Source organism: Macadamia integrifolia, chromosome 2 (assembly GCF_013358625.1).
Source record: "Macadamia integrifolia cultivar HAES 741 chromosome 2, SCU_Mint_v3, whole genome shotgun sequence".
In the NCBI taxonomy this organism is placed as follows: domain Eukaryota; kingdom Viridiplantae; phylum Streptophyta; class Magnoliopsida; order Proteales; family Proteaceae; genus Macadamia; species Macadamia integrifolia.
Window position 1 is genome coordinate 33,326,731 of NC_056558.1, and position 16,393 is coordinate 33,343,123.

The 16,393-nt window shown below is 37.7% G+C and overlaps 1 protein-coding gene and 1 pseudogene across 1 annotated transcript in view; one reads left to right on the forward strand and one right to left on the reverse strand.

Moving 5' to 3' along the window:
• The first annotated feature begins 4 nt into the window (after positions 1-4).
• On the forward strand, positions 5-5,007 carry LOC122065117 (annotated as a pseudogene).
• Positions 5,008-5,674: 667 nt separating this feature from the next.
• The window catches only part of LOC122068451 (sugar transporter ERD6-like 6), a 31,837-nt gene continuing 21,118 nt past the window's right edge, over positions 5,675-16,393 (reverse strand). The window contains 8 exon segments of the mRNA XM_042632306.1: positions 5,675-6,009; positions 6,082-6,196; positions 6,733-6,792; positions 6,885-6,916; positions 6,919-6,949; positions 7,065-7,124; positions 7,206-7,268; positions 7,377-7,423. Coding sequence (XP_042488240.1) covers positions 5,897-6,009; positions 6,082-6,196; positions 6,733-6,792; positions 6,885-6,916; positions 6,919-6,949; positions 7,065-7,124; positions 7,206-7,268; positions 7,377-7,423 — 521 coding nt within the window. The 3' untranslated portion in view covers positions 5,675-5,896.

The window sequence follows — 16,393 nt, forward strand, 5'->3', positions numbered from 1 at the left end:
AGAGATGCTGATGAAGCTGGCTGGGCTGAGACCTCAGGTCGTGGAGATCGAGCCTAGGATAACCATCAACTTCTAGGCTCCATCTCAGACCACTAAGAAGCCTGGGGTGGTATTACTACATGGCTTCTCCGTTGAAGGTACATGACGTGGCAGTTTCAGGTGGTACACTGACCGAAAAGTACGTTGTCTACGTTCCAGACTTTCTATTCTTCGGAAGTTCCATGACCAGTAGGACCGACCTGTCACCGGAGTTCCAGGAAGAATGCATGGTGAAGGGACTGAAGAAGGTACACCTGTACGGTGGTGGGGGTTCAGTTGCGGTTGGATGGTGGGTTTCAAGATGGCGGAGCTGCACCCGTACATGGTGAAGACCCTAGTGGTTACCGATGCAGTCACAGCCTTTACGGAATCCATGAGTGCTAAGACGATTGGTCAGATATTTTGCTGCCCACTTTTGTTGAGGGTGTGAAAACCCTTCTCAAAGTTGTCCTGTACAAGAAACTCTGGCTTCCTGATCGTTTGTTCAAGGATTATTTCTAGGTTTTATATTCCTTCTTTAATAAATTCCATTAGGATTGTCAATTCTGAGTCTGCACCGATAAACATGACATTGCCCAACATGTTTACAACCACATGGTGCCACCAAAAATAAAACTAGCTAAGGGTAAAAATTATAATTGACCAAATGCCTATTCCCTACTAGTATCAGGGCAACTAGTATAATTGTGGAGAATTCTATTCCTAATCTCAGAAGACATGGGCCATTTGTTCATAATGTGTCAATGACATCTCTATAGTAGGAGTATTTTAAACCTGGCTTCTAAAAGCTTTGAAGTCAAGGTAAAAAAAAAAATTGTTTTCAAAAATAATTTGAAAGTAATTTTTCTTTATGTATAAAAAACTATCACTGTCTTGTACATTTTTCGAGTATACATGTGGAATGATAAAATTTACCTTCATTAAAAAAATGTATATCATATTAAAAAGACAAAAAAAATAAGATTATTAATTATTTAACACATTAAAGGGTGGCAATAAGAAAATCCCTTTGTTAATAATGTTTTAGGCAATAGATGGTGGTATATGTAATGACATCTCTCATGCTAAGCCAATGGGTACATAGGAGAGGTGCTTCATCATTCATATAAGGGCCTGGCCACATGGTAAATGAAGAGAGAGAGAGAGAGAGAGAGAGAGAGAGAGAGAGTGATATATACGTCTATCTTGATGTTTTATTAAAGAGAAAATTTTATCTAACTATTGTTGATGTTGGTTGTCTTTCACATAGGACATGAATAACGTACCCAATGTAAAAAACTTATAGAGGTTTGAGGACCCTCTCCTTAATAGCTAATTTTTTAAAATGAGTTCTACACAAATCCTAACATAATTACTAATTAAAACACATTTTAATTCTAATTATTAAGTTTTGGGGAAAATAAATGCTTAGCATCCAAAACATAAAGGGCAGTGAAATGAAGCCTCACCCTTTGTTGATGCCCATGTGTTCCTCTGCACTAGTGCAGGTACAGACAACCAAGGAGTGCTCTTTTCCCCTAAATTTTATCATATTTTACAATCAAATTATTTGATTTTAAGAAGAAAAATAAATATTTTACTAAAATTTTAATTCCTAAATTTATTACAAAAAATTATGTAATTAGACAATCATGCTTAGGCACAAAAAAGTTTCCATTCCTTGTTAACTGATTTATTCTTAAGGTATTTAAACATTCAAATCGAGCCTTATATTTATTTCCTAGGTTTGGTCTGTAGGCCAAGGACATTTAATGAGTCTAACAACCAAGTGAGGATGGGATTGAATCCTGCCTTCCCCTTGGAGATTGTCAATCGGTTGACTTTGTTATTCTCATTTATCTGTGGAACCTGTCGATCCCTGGTTCCCTATTGTCTGAAGATTTGATGGCAAGAAATCCATTCATCACATTTATATATACTTATCTCTCATACCAATCATTATCATAAAACTATTGATTATAATGATTAATATCTAACTTTTCCATGCAATATTTTTCTCAGTAAGTTTCCAGTCAGGATAAGGAGAGAATTTCTTCATCCACCATGATGTGATCCAATGGCTGAATTATCTGGGGCAAGTGAACAATTTTCATTTTCTCAATCTAATCCAAAGATCAATACTGTGGCTCTCTGTCCCTATCTATCGTGATGTGATCCTATGGTTGGGTTATTAGACAAGTAAATTTTATTATTAACTCCTAATCCTTTTGTATAAAATCTCCCTTCAAGGTCAAAACTTAAATATCATGACTTAAGTCGTTCTCTCTTCATCATGGGCCCCTTGTTTTGGTTTAGCTATTTTCATACAATTAAGGACATGAATCCAAATAAACCCAAATCCTTTGTGTCATCCTTACTGAATGTAATAGACTTGAGTAGACTTTATTCTATATTTGACTTGGGAAATGTCATTTAGCGCCTCGGGAAAGAAAATGACCATTTATAGTTAATAAATCTCTCACATTGATCATTTAACATTCATATCATCTTGATGTAAAATGTACATAGAACTTCCACAAGGGATGGCAATATTATTTGATGCGACCCAGCAACTCGAAAATGACCTATGTAGCTATTTTATTGGTATTTTTGGATAATATTTTTATAAATAGATACAGTGTGGAAAAATATTCCAACACATGCAGCTTTTCTATTATGTGGATTAATAATTAGTATTTTAGAACTCCATAGATTTTTTATTTTTTTTAAATTGATGTTTCTTCTCAATCATATGCCCCCACTATATATCTTAATTTTTTGATATATTCTTTGATTGATAAAAAATTTTCGATCCTCTTGGCCTTTAAATGGTCCAAAAAAAAATTAAAAATTTTTCAAAACAAATTTTATAGCATTATATTAGCATGTGTAAAAGTTAAAGTGATCTAAAAATTAAGTTATGATTAAATAATGGGAGAGGGTTCACTCCAACACCCAAGTAGTATCTCAAGAAAATGGAGGGGCAGGGTTAGGAATCACAAAATAAGGGAGTTTCGAGAGGAGAGAGTGGACCTGGCGTGCAAAATATGCACACCATCCTGTTCGAAAGAATCCATGCACAGACGTTGTGCAAATCATGCAGATCTTAATTTTACCCTTAAGTGATAAGAGAATATGTACACAAAGGTTTTAACTCCTAAAATAATGCTAAAAAAAATGACACACCCAATAAATCTGGAGAGGATCATAATATGTGCAGCCTTAACACCACTTTCTTGGAGGGATTGTTTCCTGACTCGAACGCCCGATCATGCGTATGTCACTCCAATATGACCATCCTAATAAGATCTTGCTTTCATCATTATGGTCATAAGACTCATAACTTACAAGAACTTTCATTTGGTTTTCTATGATGCCAGGTGATGTTCAACAACAGAAAGGAGAAAGCTGAACTACCGGAAACACTGGTCAGCAGCAGCACAGACGCCTTCATCCCCTAGTTTTCTCAAGTACGTACACAAACCTAAAATTTCACCTTGTTCTTGGGTTGGCATTTGGCAGTGAAATGGAACATACTTACCTCGAGTAAGAAAACCCATAATTGGATTGGGACCTTCTATATCTGAGGGGATTTATATGAAAGAATCAAACCTAACAGCAAAAGAATCAAACCTAACAGCAAGCACTGTTCTAGAAGCTCCCTCTTAAAAAAATTTGTCTTTTGTTTTTTTTTTTTTTTCCTCCTTTGACCGAGTTGTTTCTCTGCTGATGGCCATGCACAAGGTGGACATGTAATCCAATGGTTGTGTTCTCACTCTATTCTTTGTAATTCATTGATTCTCAATATAGTTTTTTTTTTCTAACCATTCTCAATATAGTTTTATTGCTAATTCTTAGCAAGAAAAAAATAACATTTATATTTTCATTCTTAGGCTCTCTTTGATATAATTTTTATTTATACTTATGATCTATTAATAAGAAATCATTTAGGAGAATAAGTGATCGTTTGGATACTACTAGATAGAATAGATTATAGAATGATAAATAGGTTTGGTATACATACATACGTAATAGGTTATATGAATCTCCACTCTTGCATCTACACCCAATGTACATTGTCCTGAATTCAAGTTGTATGAATTTTGCTGAACCAAAACTTCGTCTATGCTCATTATTAAAGGTCCCACGAGAATCCTTTTTGTTGTCCTCAAGAAATTTCCTTGACCATTGCCTCTTGCCCAAATTACCCGATGTTTCAGTATTTGTCTTACATTCTTCTCATCTAGTTGTGATTCATTTATGAAAAAAGAACACTACCTGGTCGTGTTTCCCTGTGCCCTCTCATTTAATGGCACCCTAACCCTCTAGGGGGTAATCGTGCATGCTTCCCCATTGGCCTAGGTGCTTGCATGGAAACCACAAGACCAGGTAGCATTCTTCATCCCTTCATTCAGCAATGTTTTTTGTCCATGAGAGGCCCCTACGCCCACACACAGGGGCATACGCCCCCAGGAGGGTCACAATGGTCATTTTGCACCCTTGTGTCTGTGGTGTATGGGCCTCTCACTGACAAAAATTGTCCCTTTATTTTTTTACGGGAAATAGAACCCTTCCTGGCAACATGACGCCTACACCTAGACACTATGGGAGGTGAAATGACCACCAAACCCTATGTGAGTGAAAAATCTGACCCGTATTGATGGTCCCTGTGCGTTGTGGTTAACTCCACTTTAGCATGGGCCACGTTGCCAAGCAGGGAACCCTATCCCTTTATTTATGGGAAAAAAGCTTGAAAGGCAATGTGGTCCCCGCACCTAGTCCTAGAGGGTGGGCAAGCCATCCTGCCCCATGCGCAAGCACTAGCATGGAGGCCACTCCCTTTCAAGGAATCCTCTCCCTTTATTTATTTATCTATCGGGGCTGTTACTTGTGCAGAAGATACATCTCCTATGGGGTGAGAACAACCAAATTTTCAGTATGAAGATTGCCCAAAGCCTGAGAGACTATGTTCACTCGCTTAGTGATTAAAGGGATCAAAATGAGAGAGAAATAGAGAGAGAGAGATTGTCTCCCCTCTGTTCCTACTCTATAATGTTGTGCCTCTTCTTGGTAGGGAAACATAGAAATCCAATGACAGTTCTCTGATTCTGTGTTTGGGCATATATATTGTCCCACAGTAGACCAGAATTTGCAAATCCATTTGGTCTTAGGTACATGGCCTATCCGAGAGATTGGCATCAATCAAACCTCCATGAGTTGTGTGCTAAATGAAACAATAAAATGCTTCATTCATCCAAAGAAAAATCTTTCTTTTTTCTTCTCATGGGGAGAAAAAAAAAAACATGAAACACTTTCATATGAATGAAATCCTCTTGGATGCATTCTTATACATCATCCTGTTGAAAATACTCCAACTGAATATTATGACAGGCAACACCAGAAAGCATTAAGGGAGGTCACCTGGTTCACCTGGCGCGACCCTGCATCTACAACAGGACTCTCAAGGCCATTCTTGCTTCCCTGCATACAGATGCAGATCAACAATGAAGTTCACTCTTCCCATTTCTAGTCAATGTTTATGTGTTCTGTACCCCCTGTTTCCCTGCTTTCTATTCATTTACAAACAAAAATTTTGGAGAACTTGGCAGAACTGAAGACTATTTTGGAATTGATTGCGATGAATTAAATAACAATATGGGCACAAAAATGTATATGATTTATTCAAATAGAATACAGCACTTGGTACAAATATATTGACCTGGATTACAATCAAAAAGGGAGGTGAAACAAACCTATGGGTGATGGAAGAGGTAAGACTTCCTTTTATGCCAGACTAAGATTACAAATTTTCTTTGACACAATATGCAAGGAAATTGCAAAACAGATATAGAGAAACCATATCTTCCAACAAAAAATTTCATCTGAAGGACCATTGAATTTCCTCAAGAGTTCTCCCTTTTGTCTCAGGAACCCAAAGTGTCACAAATACTACAGTAAAAGCACTCACGACTGTGTAGAGGGTGAAGGTACCTGTTGAGAATGGAGCCCCAATTTAGTAAGAGGGAGGGAGGGAGAGAGAGAGAGAGAGAGAGAGAGAGAGACCTCCACTGCTCCAATTCAAAAGCAAGTTCGCAGTCATCGTAATCAGCCAAGAGGTTAACCAGTTGAACAATGTTGCTACACTTCCAGCAAGACCCTTAATATTCACTGGCATTATCTGTCATGCCAAGTGCACAAAGCACATGAAACATCAGTCTAATTGAAAAAGTTATCCAGATCAAGAAAGAGAAATCCATTCTGTGTCAGTCAGTACTTCCTACCCTGCCAGGATTTTCTGGTCAGCAAGAAATCCTAAAAATCAAATTTAATTTCAGAAAATTTACTTTCTTGGACTTTTTCCCCAACAGGAAGTTTAAGGTCCACAAAGGCAAACACTAGGCTTCACCCAAAAGGACCTGTTGGTCCTAGCTTCTAAGTAATTCCAGGAGAGTGCTGCAACCTAAAGCATGGGATAGAAATTATTTTGAACTTTGCTTTAAGTGATCATATCCTTTGAAAGCAGCTCAATTCATACTTCCATGCCTTTCACAACAGCACATACAAAACCTGAATTGCCATCAGCAGAAGACTTTCTTCAATTCCCCATGAAAATTTAAACATTGCTAATGTGATTTCCAGTAAAACATCAGATGTACCATTAAGCAGAAAAGTCTCTCTTGTCAAGAGTAAAAAAGATGCATAAACTGTGCATACCTCTGACATTATAATCCATGGGATAGCTCCAACTCCTAAAGAAAAGGTAAGCACGAAGATCTGCAAGGAAATAATTGGTCCAACTGAGAATAACTAAAAACAAAACAGTAAACAAGAAACAACATTACAATTTTGAAGGGATGAAAACATACCACAATCCCGACCATGGATACTATGCCCACAAACTATATAAATGAGATTCTTCCGATAGAATATCCTGCTTGCAGTAGAAGACGAAATATATTGTGCTCAATTCATGAACTCATGATGATGCTCACCAGGAGATATAAATCTATAAATAAGGCAAAATCCAAAGCGTCAACATAACTGACCTTCAAGTAAAAGCATACGGCAACAAGTAGAAGACTAGCAGTCATTCCAGATGAGGAGATCTGCAGCAAGCATATTTTTAGATGATCATATTCCAAGAGTACATAATTACCAGGAAAAGGAACCATTCAGCTTTCACTCACTATAAGAAGAAGCCGACGGCCAGCTTTGTCCATCAACCATGTTGTTACTCCAGTGGCAATAACCTAGATAGCATAAAATTTTTCTCATTAGATGGGTCTGATGAAAATTGTTCATGTAATGCCATATTTTAATTTGGAGAAAGAATAATAATTAATGATTCAATATGGTACCTGAACAGCACCGAGTCCACATGTTGCAACACTACTTGAGGAAATGCCTGCTCAAATGTGATGTAAATAAAACTAATGAGGTTGTCAGAAAGACAAAAGAAGCCCCCACCCCGACCCCACCCTATTTTTATTGAACAAAAATATTTCTTGATGTAAAAATGAGCACCACATTCAATGCTATCAAGAAAAAAAAATCAGAAACAAGATAGATACAATAGGACCAACAAAAACATTAAAGGTTACAACACAAACATACTCAAAGGGAATTCCACTGACATTGGACAGTCCCCAGTATACAAGAAGTCCCCCCAGGCTCTCACATTGCCATGTTCATCAGCAACGGAATTGCCAGGTCTCCCCGCACACGGTTGAATGAGATATTCAGGGATATAGCCAAGGCTTAGCGCAATTAGGCCAAGCACGATGACCCTCAAGAATCAATAACATCCATCTAACAGCCTTCAAATCTCCCTCAACTATCAAGAGTAAGAAAATTTTTGCCAACTCTAACCCATCAAGATAGCTCACAATTGAACTTTAGTAGAATCAGTCACATCAATAGGGGCAGTACTTAATTTACTAGCCACAAATTGACATTTAATGAATATCCGTATCGAGTATTGTATCAAAGGGGTGATTTTAAGAGATGTATCGTATCGTATCAGAGAGACACAAGATACGCATGGAAATGGTCAAAAAATACATGGATGTGCTTATAATATATATAAAGTAAGTTTTGAAGCATAAAACACCTTATTATGCAATATGTAAATATAGATCAGCTTGATGCAAGAATTTGAGTTTCTACCTAATCTAGTCGTGCATAACAAAAAAAAAAAAGAGATCTACAACTTTACCACTTTATTACCCAAATCTATTTCGATCCGTGAGTTGAGCACTGTAAGCCCCCAAAACTTGCTGAAATAGTGAACATTATGGCCATTTTTTATGTTAGATGATTTCTTCCAACTCATATCAAAGAGAAAAATATGTTACCAAGGCCTTCGGTTGCTCTTAATTTTGTATCTCACTCATGGTCTCTGTTTTCCAGGTTTAAAGGAGGCATATCAAGTGTATCTTACCAGTATCAGACCGTATCAGACTGTATAGTCCCGCATCGGTCAATTCAAACTTTTTTTGAAAAATAAGTATTGTATCAGCAAGTATCATATCACTACCCACTGATACCGATACAAATCGGCTGATACGATACAATACGATTCCTACCAATACTTAAAACCCTGCTTAATGATGGTACAATGGTACATAGTACGATAAAGTCTATATCTGGACCAAATGGTGTTTTTATATGCCAAGTTAAAACATCAGATTGGCTTGGTCAAGTTTGGCCCCTTAGTTTGGAAGGAAAAATTAGGAATTCAGGTGGATCAGGCTCAGCTGATCTGGCCAATCTGATCCCAATACAAAATCGAAAATAGCCAACATATGGTTGAAAACCTAAAAGGCCCAAGTACATGAAATCAAGACCACTGTGCCTTAATTCTGTTGAAAGCAAGATTGTTCAATTCTTAGCCAAGACAAACAGTATAAAGGTAATAAAGTACAAGGTTTAATAAAGTACTAGTGCTAATTATAATCTACACTCGGAAAATCCTTGTCCATAGCAGTAGGATCATTTCTCACATCCTAGACTGCTCAACAATAGTCAGCCTGACAAAATCACAAAAGGCTTCATCATCACCAGATATGGTTTCTAACATTACAAATCAATCAAGTCCTATGCATAATCACAGACGAGAAACCGGGCATCCATACCTATAATCTCTAATATGATACATACTAGAATCACACTCCATATAATATTTCTAAGTTTAATACATTGATCAATACATGTCTATTCAATATCACATATCCAAAATCAAGGTCTGGATTCCCAGATCTCTAGAAGCATGCATAAGTGGATCCATTAAATTCCAGCTTCCTGATCAGCAAGTTTTATGTTGACCATCACACAGTGGTTCTGATTACTAAGTGCTTACAACACAACCCACCCCTATTGGGGCGAGTGTGTTGAGGAATCAACTTAGAGTTTTATTATTGTTATCTAGTGTCATAAGATACTCAAGTTAAGTTCCTAGATTTAATTCTCTTTCTCGCTTTCCTCTGTTCAAATTTGTTCCGTTTCCTAAATAACTATATCCCCATCAAGGAACTTCCTGTCCATATGAACAAATTTGAAAACCCAAAATATGTGGCTCATGATTAAAATATCCCAGGAATATCTTCATTTTCGGGAGGCTGCACATACCTCCATGCAATATCTTCATTTTTGGGCAGCTGCACATTGATTCATGCAATATCTTCATTTTTGGGAGGCAGCACATTACTCCCACTGTGATTTGTGAAAGCTTCAGTTGATATTCAATCATCCCAGATATATGCTCTAACAAACTCCCATTCATAACTGACCCAAAAAGTCCTTGACATTCATTATCAGTACAGCACCTTGAATTGGTTGCCCTTTAACCAATAACCGTCGATTAGAATTTAATATCTAATTTTCCCATCTATTTCTTTAATCAACAAGTCATATATCCTCCACCACTTCAACATCAATCTAACTGACGTTGGAGTGTAGGACAACCTAGTGTTTCAAAACGTAGAGCTGAACTACAATGTAAGGGTGGTGGGAAAAAGGATAGGATGGATTGGGATTTTAAGGAATAGAAAATAAATAGGGAAAGCTACTATTTTTGGACTGTGAACAGTACCAATGAACAGTAACCACGAATAAAAAAAGTGCATACCAAGTGTGCTAGGCTCCTGCTACTGCAGGGTCTGGGGAGGGTCATAATGTACACACAGCCTTACCCTCACTTCACAGAGAGGCTGTTTCCCTACTCAAACCTGTGACCACTAGGTAACAATGGAGCAACCTTACTGTTGCACCGAGGTCCACTCTCTAAAGAGAAGAGAGGAGGGACTGCATCAGAAAGAAGAGATCAACAAGGGAGAGAAAACTGACCACCTAGGCAATTATCAAATCAAAACAAATTTAATGCATTCTATTACATAGTTCGGGGGGTTGCTGCATATTCATAAGAAAACAAAGAAAGTCTCCTAAATCTGAAAATCTTAGGTAGCTAGACTAACTCAACTAACAAGGACTCTAAATACATAACTAATTCGAATTTTTGACGCCTAAATCTTCTAGATAACTTGGACCCCACACAACTAACCAAAATAGGACTCTCTAATGAATAAACTACAGCCAACTACACTACCTAATGGACCCCACTACTGATTAAATAATTTTTTTTGTACACCTTATAATTCAGCCAATTAAAAATAAATCCCAAAGAATTAAAATCCCATACCCAATAGATATTAAAATAGTAACAATTTCTAGATCAGGCTTGCATTATTAACCTTGACCTCTCTGCCTAATCTTACATCATTCACTAGGTAGTAGAGCTTGGTTGTTCTGCATTTATCATCTGTTACAGATGGTGAGTATTACCCCTTTTCTAACATTGGATGTGGTCCTCATATTCTCCGCTCTTTTTCAATCAAAACTGGAATCTCCTCTTCCATCATATATCACTCGGTAGCAGAACCTTAGCTTTCCTGCATAAATAATCTACTAAAGATGGCGTAATATCCCTTCTAACATGAGATGTGATCCTCCATTATGTTTTCCTATAACTTTAATAGTTGAGAAAGCTTCATGTTCATTGTCTGAAGGACCAAATTCAGCCTTCTCCACAATGCTACAGTTTAATGATTTTTTTCGAAATTGGAAAAAGTCATTAACCAAAGCAATACAAATATAAACATGGATAGTATAAATTGTCTAATGCAGTCGGAAGCGCGATGGGCTAGGTGTCATTCTAGCACAGACGAACCCTCAAATCCACAAGCTAGGTGAAACCCTAGATCCAGTGAGGAAGAAGAGAAATTGTGGCTATTTCATTCAACATGCAAGTTAACCTTCCAGTAATCCCAAAGTGACCTTGTATAGATAGGTCAGCTTACAAGGGCAAACGCATAAAAACTAGAAACTAGGAAAAAAACCCTAAATTGTGCACCAAATTTCACAGGCCTCGCTGACCCCCTAAACTGATGAATTGGGCAACCCAGTAGTTTCTTGGTTGTTAACACCTATAGAACACTGACTGCCATTTCCAAAATGGGATACGACTCCCATGACTCCACTTGAGTCAAAAGTTATGATCCCGACAGTGACACTGAAAAATCAGTATTTTTGACCAGGGAAAATCATTATTTTCGGCCGGACCGCGTGGCCTTCTATCGGTCCAAACGATCCAGGAACTCATTCGAGACCTCCTCTACATCATTGTCATAGCTCTTGATGCAGTTCATAAGAACAAGACCAGCAACAAACCAAGCCATTGGAGTGGACCAAGAATGGACCAATATGTTTGATTTTGAGTGTCCAATTGGTTATATGGGCAAAGGTTGGACCTTGGCGAAATGGTAAGCTTGCTCCATTATGACGTAGTAGTCATAGTTTTGAGTCAGGAAACAGCCTCTCTGTGTAGCATGGGTAAGGCTGTGTACATTTCCATAGTGGCAGGAGCCTCGTGCATTGGGTACACCCTTTTTCAATGGGTTATATGGGCCATGGGCTTAATATTTTTGGGTTTTCTATTGTAATGGGCCAACTCTATAAGCCCAAATATTAGGGATTTGAGACTTATATGGGTTATTGTTAGTTTCTACTTTAGCAAGTAGCATTCTTTATTTTAGTAGTAAATCTAGAGGATTGGACAGATGTTCTACATTCTAGCCCCTAGTTTCTATGTTGTTAAAGTTCTAGAATAGTTTCCGTTTGAAGAAGACTAAATTTGTAAGAGATTCTATCTATTGTATATACAGTTTCCTATTTTTCTTATTTCATGAAAGTAATAAATAAAAAGTAGGGAACAGACTCTCCACAAAGCGGGGTAAGGCTGCATACATTATGTCTCTCCCCAAACCCCGTAGTGGTGGGAGCCTCGTGCACTGGGTATAACCTTTTTTATAAATAAAAAGTAGGGAGGGATCACACTACCCAAACAATTGGAACAACTTGTTAACTCTATGTTTGCTAAGTTCACTGAGAGACAGTATAGTTTTGTGGGATACAGTAGGAAAACTTTGGTGGGATGTAAATGTTGGGAGTTGGTGGGATCCCTTTACCACAGTTAGGTGAGAAGCCTAACATATCCTCTATGTTGGTCTAATGACAGTTGAGGATGTCATGCAACTAGTGTTGTTATTGATGGTCAACACAGCCATGGTCAACATACTCACAGAGTAGTGGCAATGATGGTAAAGGACAATGGTATGCAGTGTCGGCAGTAGTCAAAATGACAAAGGTATTAGACTTGATAGATGTATTGGGTGAGCAAGCAGCAACAGTGACGAAGCAATCAAAATCATAGTTGTCAAGGCGTCACATAGGCGTCTAGGCGGTAGGCAACTATTGCCTTGTGTTTTAGCATTTATTTATGCAAAATATCATTTAAGGAAATATAAAAAGAAAATATCCCCAATTTAAATCCAATAAAAATAGTTTAAAAATCAAATTCCAAAAGGATAAAAATTCAACCCACTAGTCCAAGAACAAAAACTGAATTTTTTGTTGTAGGGCAATTTTCAACTTTCAAATGCTACGTTTTTCTCAATTCTGAAAATTTTATAAATCTTATCATGGTAAAACATTGCTAAAAACCAAAAGTCCGATAAAATTATCTTTTGTTTTGATGTCCATAAAATTATTTACATTCAAACGATTTTAATAGCATTTGTGCACTTTAAAATAAGTTTGATCGAAACATAAATTCGTCATTACAACTCAGATTTAAGTTATCTTAGACTTGTTGGAAAGATGGTTTTTATGCTATACCTAATACAAAAAGTCTCATGTAAAAATAAAATCATTTGAACTTTCAAACTTATTATAGAACAAGAGCATTTATTTAAATGTTGATTTTGATGATTTAATGTTGATTTTTGATGATTTGATGTGGCTTAATGTTGACTTTTTAAGATACATGATATATGTAGCATACTAAATAATGTTAGAAAAGAGGAAAAATAAAAAATAACACTTGGTCACCTTACACACCCTGTTTGCCTTAAGGTAGGCACCTTGTTGTCTAAATGCTTAGGCAGCCCTCCAACGCCTTGGCCTCGTGATAACTATGATCAAGATCAGCATGGTAGTAATTTTGAACACCGTGTTTTGGGCCTTTGGCATCCCAGTATTCACTATTCAGTGTGACCTGGTAGAGTCAAATAATTGATTGTGCAATGCAGAAAGGCAATGGTCATCCATCATAGTATAATAGTGACTATAAGGGTCTTGTATGATGAGGAGGCCAAATGTGATGATGTGCCAGTGTATTGGCACTCTGATGACATGGCAATGCTCAAAGGCATGTTAGAAGTTGCATAGGGTGAATGGTGTAGTGGTGTTTGGTATGATTTTCCAATCAAGATGCGGCAATTTTGGGCCATTTAAGTTTGGGGGCATTTTGATCATTTAAGATGGCATTTTTTTCAGTTGACTCATTCAAGAAAGTTACAGAGTGTCTTGCACTCTCCAACGCATACAGATTCGCCTCGATCCGATGTCGAACAAAGAATATATCGCCTCAACAAGATTTGGGAGCATTTTAATCATTTCACATGGCTGAGTGCACAGTCGAGTTATTCTAGAGATTTGTAGTGCTATAAATTTTGAACCCAACACAAGTGGTTTCAGTGAGATCCGAATTTGTATGGAGTTGTCACTATTCTTGCGTGGATGCTCTAAGTTGACAAAAATAAGATTTCAAAAAAGAGTATTGTTTGTATTTTTCTATCAAAGAATTTTATGGTAATTTTGAAGAAGTTGAGACCCACAGGGGCATTAGAAGTTGGACATAGGGACTTTTATGCTATTTCAGAGAATTGAGACTGTTAGATCAAACACCAAGAAACACGAATAATAAAGACAGTAGATCCGTACGACAGAGATTTAACGAGGTTCACACACTAGGGTGGTGTGTTACGTCCTCGGGCGAAGAAGAAGATGATTCACTATGCAGAGGAGAAATTACACACTAGCAGCGGCGAGGAAAAACTCGCCCTGAAACCCTAGCTGCATGAAAACCCTGGAATACAATGACTTTCTCAACAAGCAACAGTACATTATATATATACTCCAAATCGCGGTTCTCAACAAGCAACAGTACAAGCAACAATGACTTTCTCACCCCCATACGAGATCAGTGATGGGCTCCGGGCTTGGGCCTCTGCTTCCATCACAGATCTTAGAAAATTTCCCATTCGGGTCGCCACCAAAATATGTCGGATCGAGTCAATCTTCAAAACGGGTCAAGAATTCGAGACAAACTTAACAAATCTCCACCTTGGCTTGAATTCTCCTCCAACAGATAAACAAATAGCTAATATCTTCATCTTCTCCAATAGCCCTCCAAAGGGCTGAACTCAAACATGACAAACACCAAGTAAGTTCAAGCAATGCTCGAACTTACCAACACATAAAGGCTTAGTCAACATATCAGCTGGATTGTCTTCAGTACCAATCTTCAACACTTGGATATTACCTTGAGCAATTATCTCTTTTATGAAATGATACCGAACATCAATGTGCTTTGTCCTCTCATGATACATTGGATCTTTAGTCAAGTGAATAGCACTCTGGCTATCACAATGGACAACAGTCACCCCATGATCCATGCTGAGTTCTCCCAACAAACCTCTAAGCCAAATAGCTTCTTTAATTGCCTCAGTCACTGCCATATACTCTGCTTCAGTAGTAGATAATGCAACTGTAGCCTGTAAAGTAGCTTTCCAACTAACCGTACTTCCTCCAAGAGTAAATACATAGCCTGTGAGTGACCTCCTCTTGTCAAGATCACCTGCATAATCTGAATCAACATAACCAGATAAATTATCACCATTCCTCCCAAACTCCAAACAAACACCAGAGGTCCCTTTCAAGTACCTAAGTATCCACTTCACTGCTTCCCAATGAGCTTTACCTGGACATGACAAATATCTGCTCACCACACTGACAGCTTGTGAAATGTCAGGACGAGTGCAAACCATAGCATACATAACGGAGCCAACTGCACTAGAGTATGGAACACGTGACATGTACTCCACCTCTTCATCTGTCTTAGGTGATAGAGCAGTTGAAAGTCTAAAATGAGATGCAAGAGGAGTAGTTACAGGTTTGGCATCTTTCATGCCAAAACGATTCAATACCTTCTCAGTGTACTTTTGTTGAGATAGCCACAGCTTCCCTGCTTTTCTATCCCTCTTGATCACCATACCAAGGATCTTCCTTGCTGCCCCCAAATCTTTCATCTCAAATTCAGAACTTAATTGTTCCTTCAACCTATTGACCTCATTCCTATCTTTTGCTGCAATCAACATATCATCAACATAAAGCAACAAATATATGAATACCCATCAGAGAGGTTTCTGAAATAAACACAACAGTCATATTGACACCTGGAGTATCCAAAACTAGCCATAACTGAATCAAACCTTTTATACCACTGTCTAGGAGACTGTTTTAAACCATATAGGGACTTCTTCAACAAGCATACATGGTCTTCCTTACTTTCAATAACAAACCCTTCAGGTTGATGCATATAAATTTGTTCTTCTAGTTCACCATGCAAGAATGTTGTTTTCACATCAAGTTGCTCCAACTCCAAATCATGCATAGCAACTAAAGCAAGTAGGACACGAATAGAACTACGCTTAACAACAGGTGAGAAAACATCATTAAAATCAATTCCTTGTACCTGACTGTAGCCCTTTGCAACCAAACGTGCCTTGTACCTAGCATCTTCAACACCTGAGGCAGATTCCTTCTTCTTGAAGACCCATTTGCAACCAACAATTTTCTTCCCTGTTCTCGGCTTCACAAGCTCCCAAGTCTGATTTTTATGAAGAGATTCCATCTCTTCATTCATGGCAATCAACCATTTTGTAGAATCAATTGAAGCAACAGCTTCAGAATATGTTGC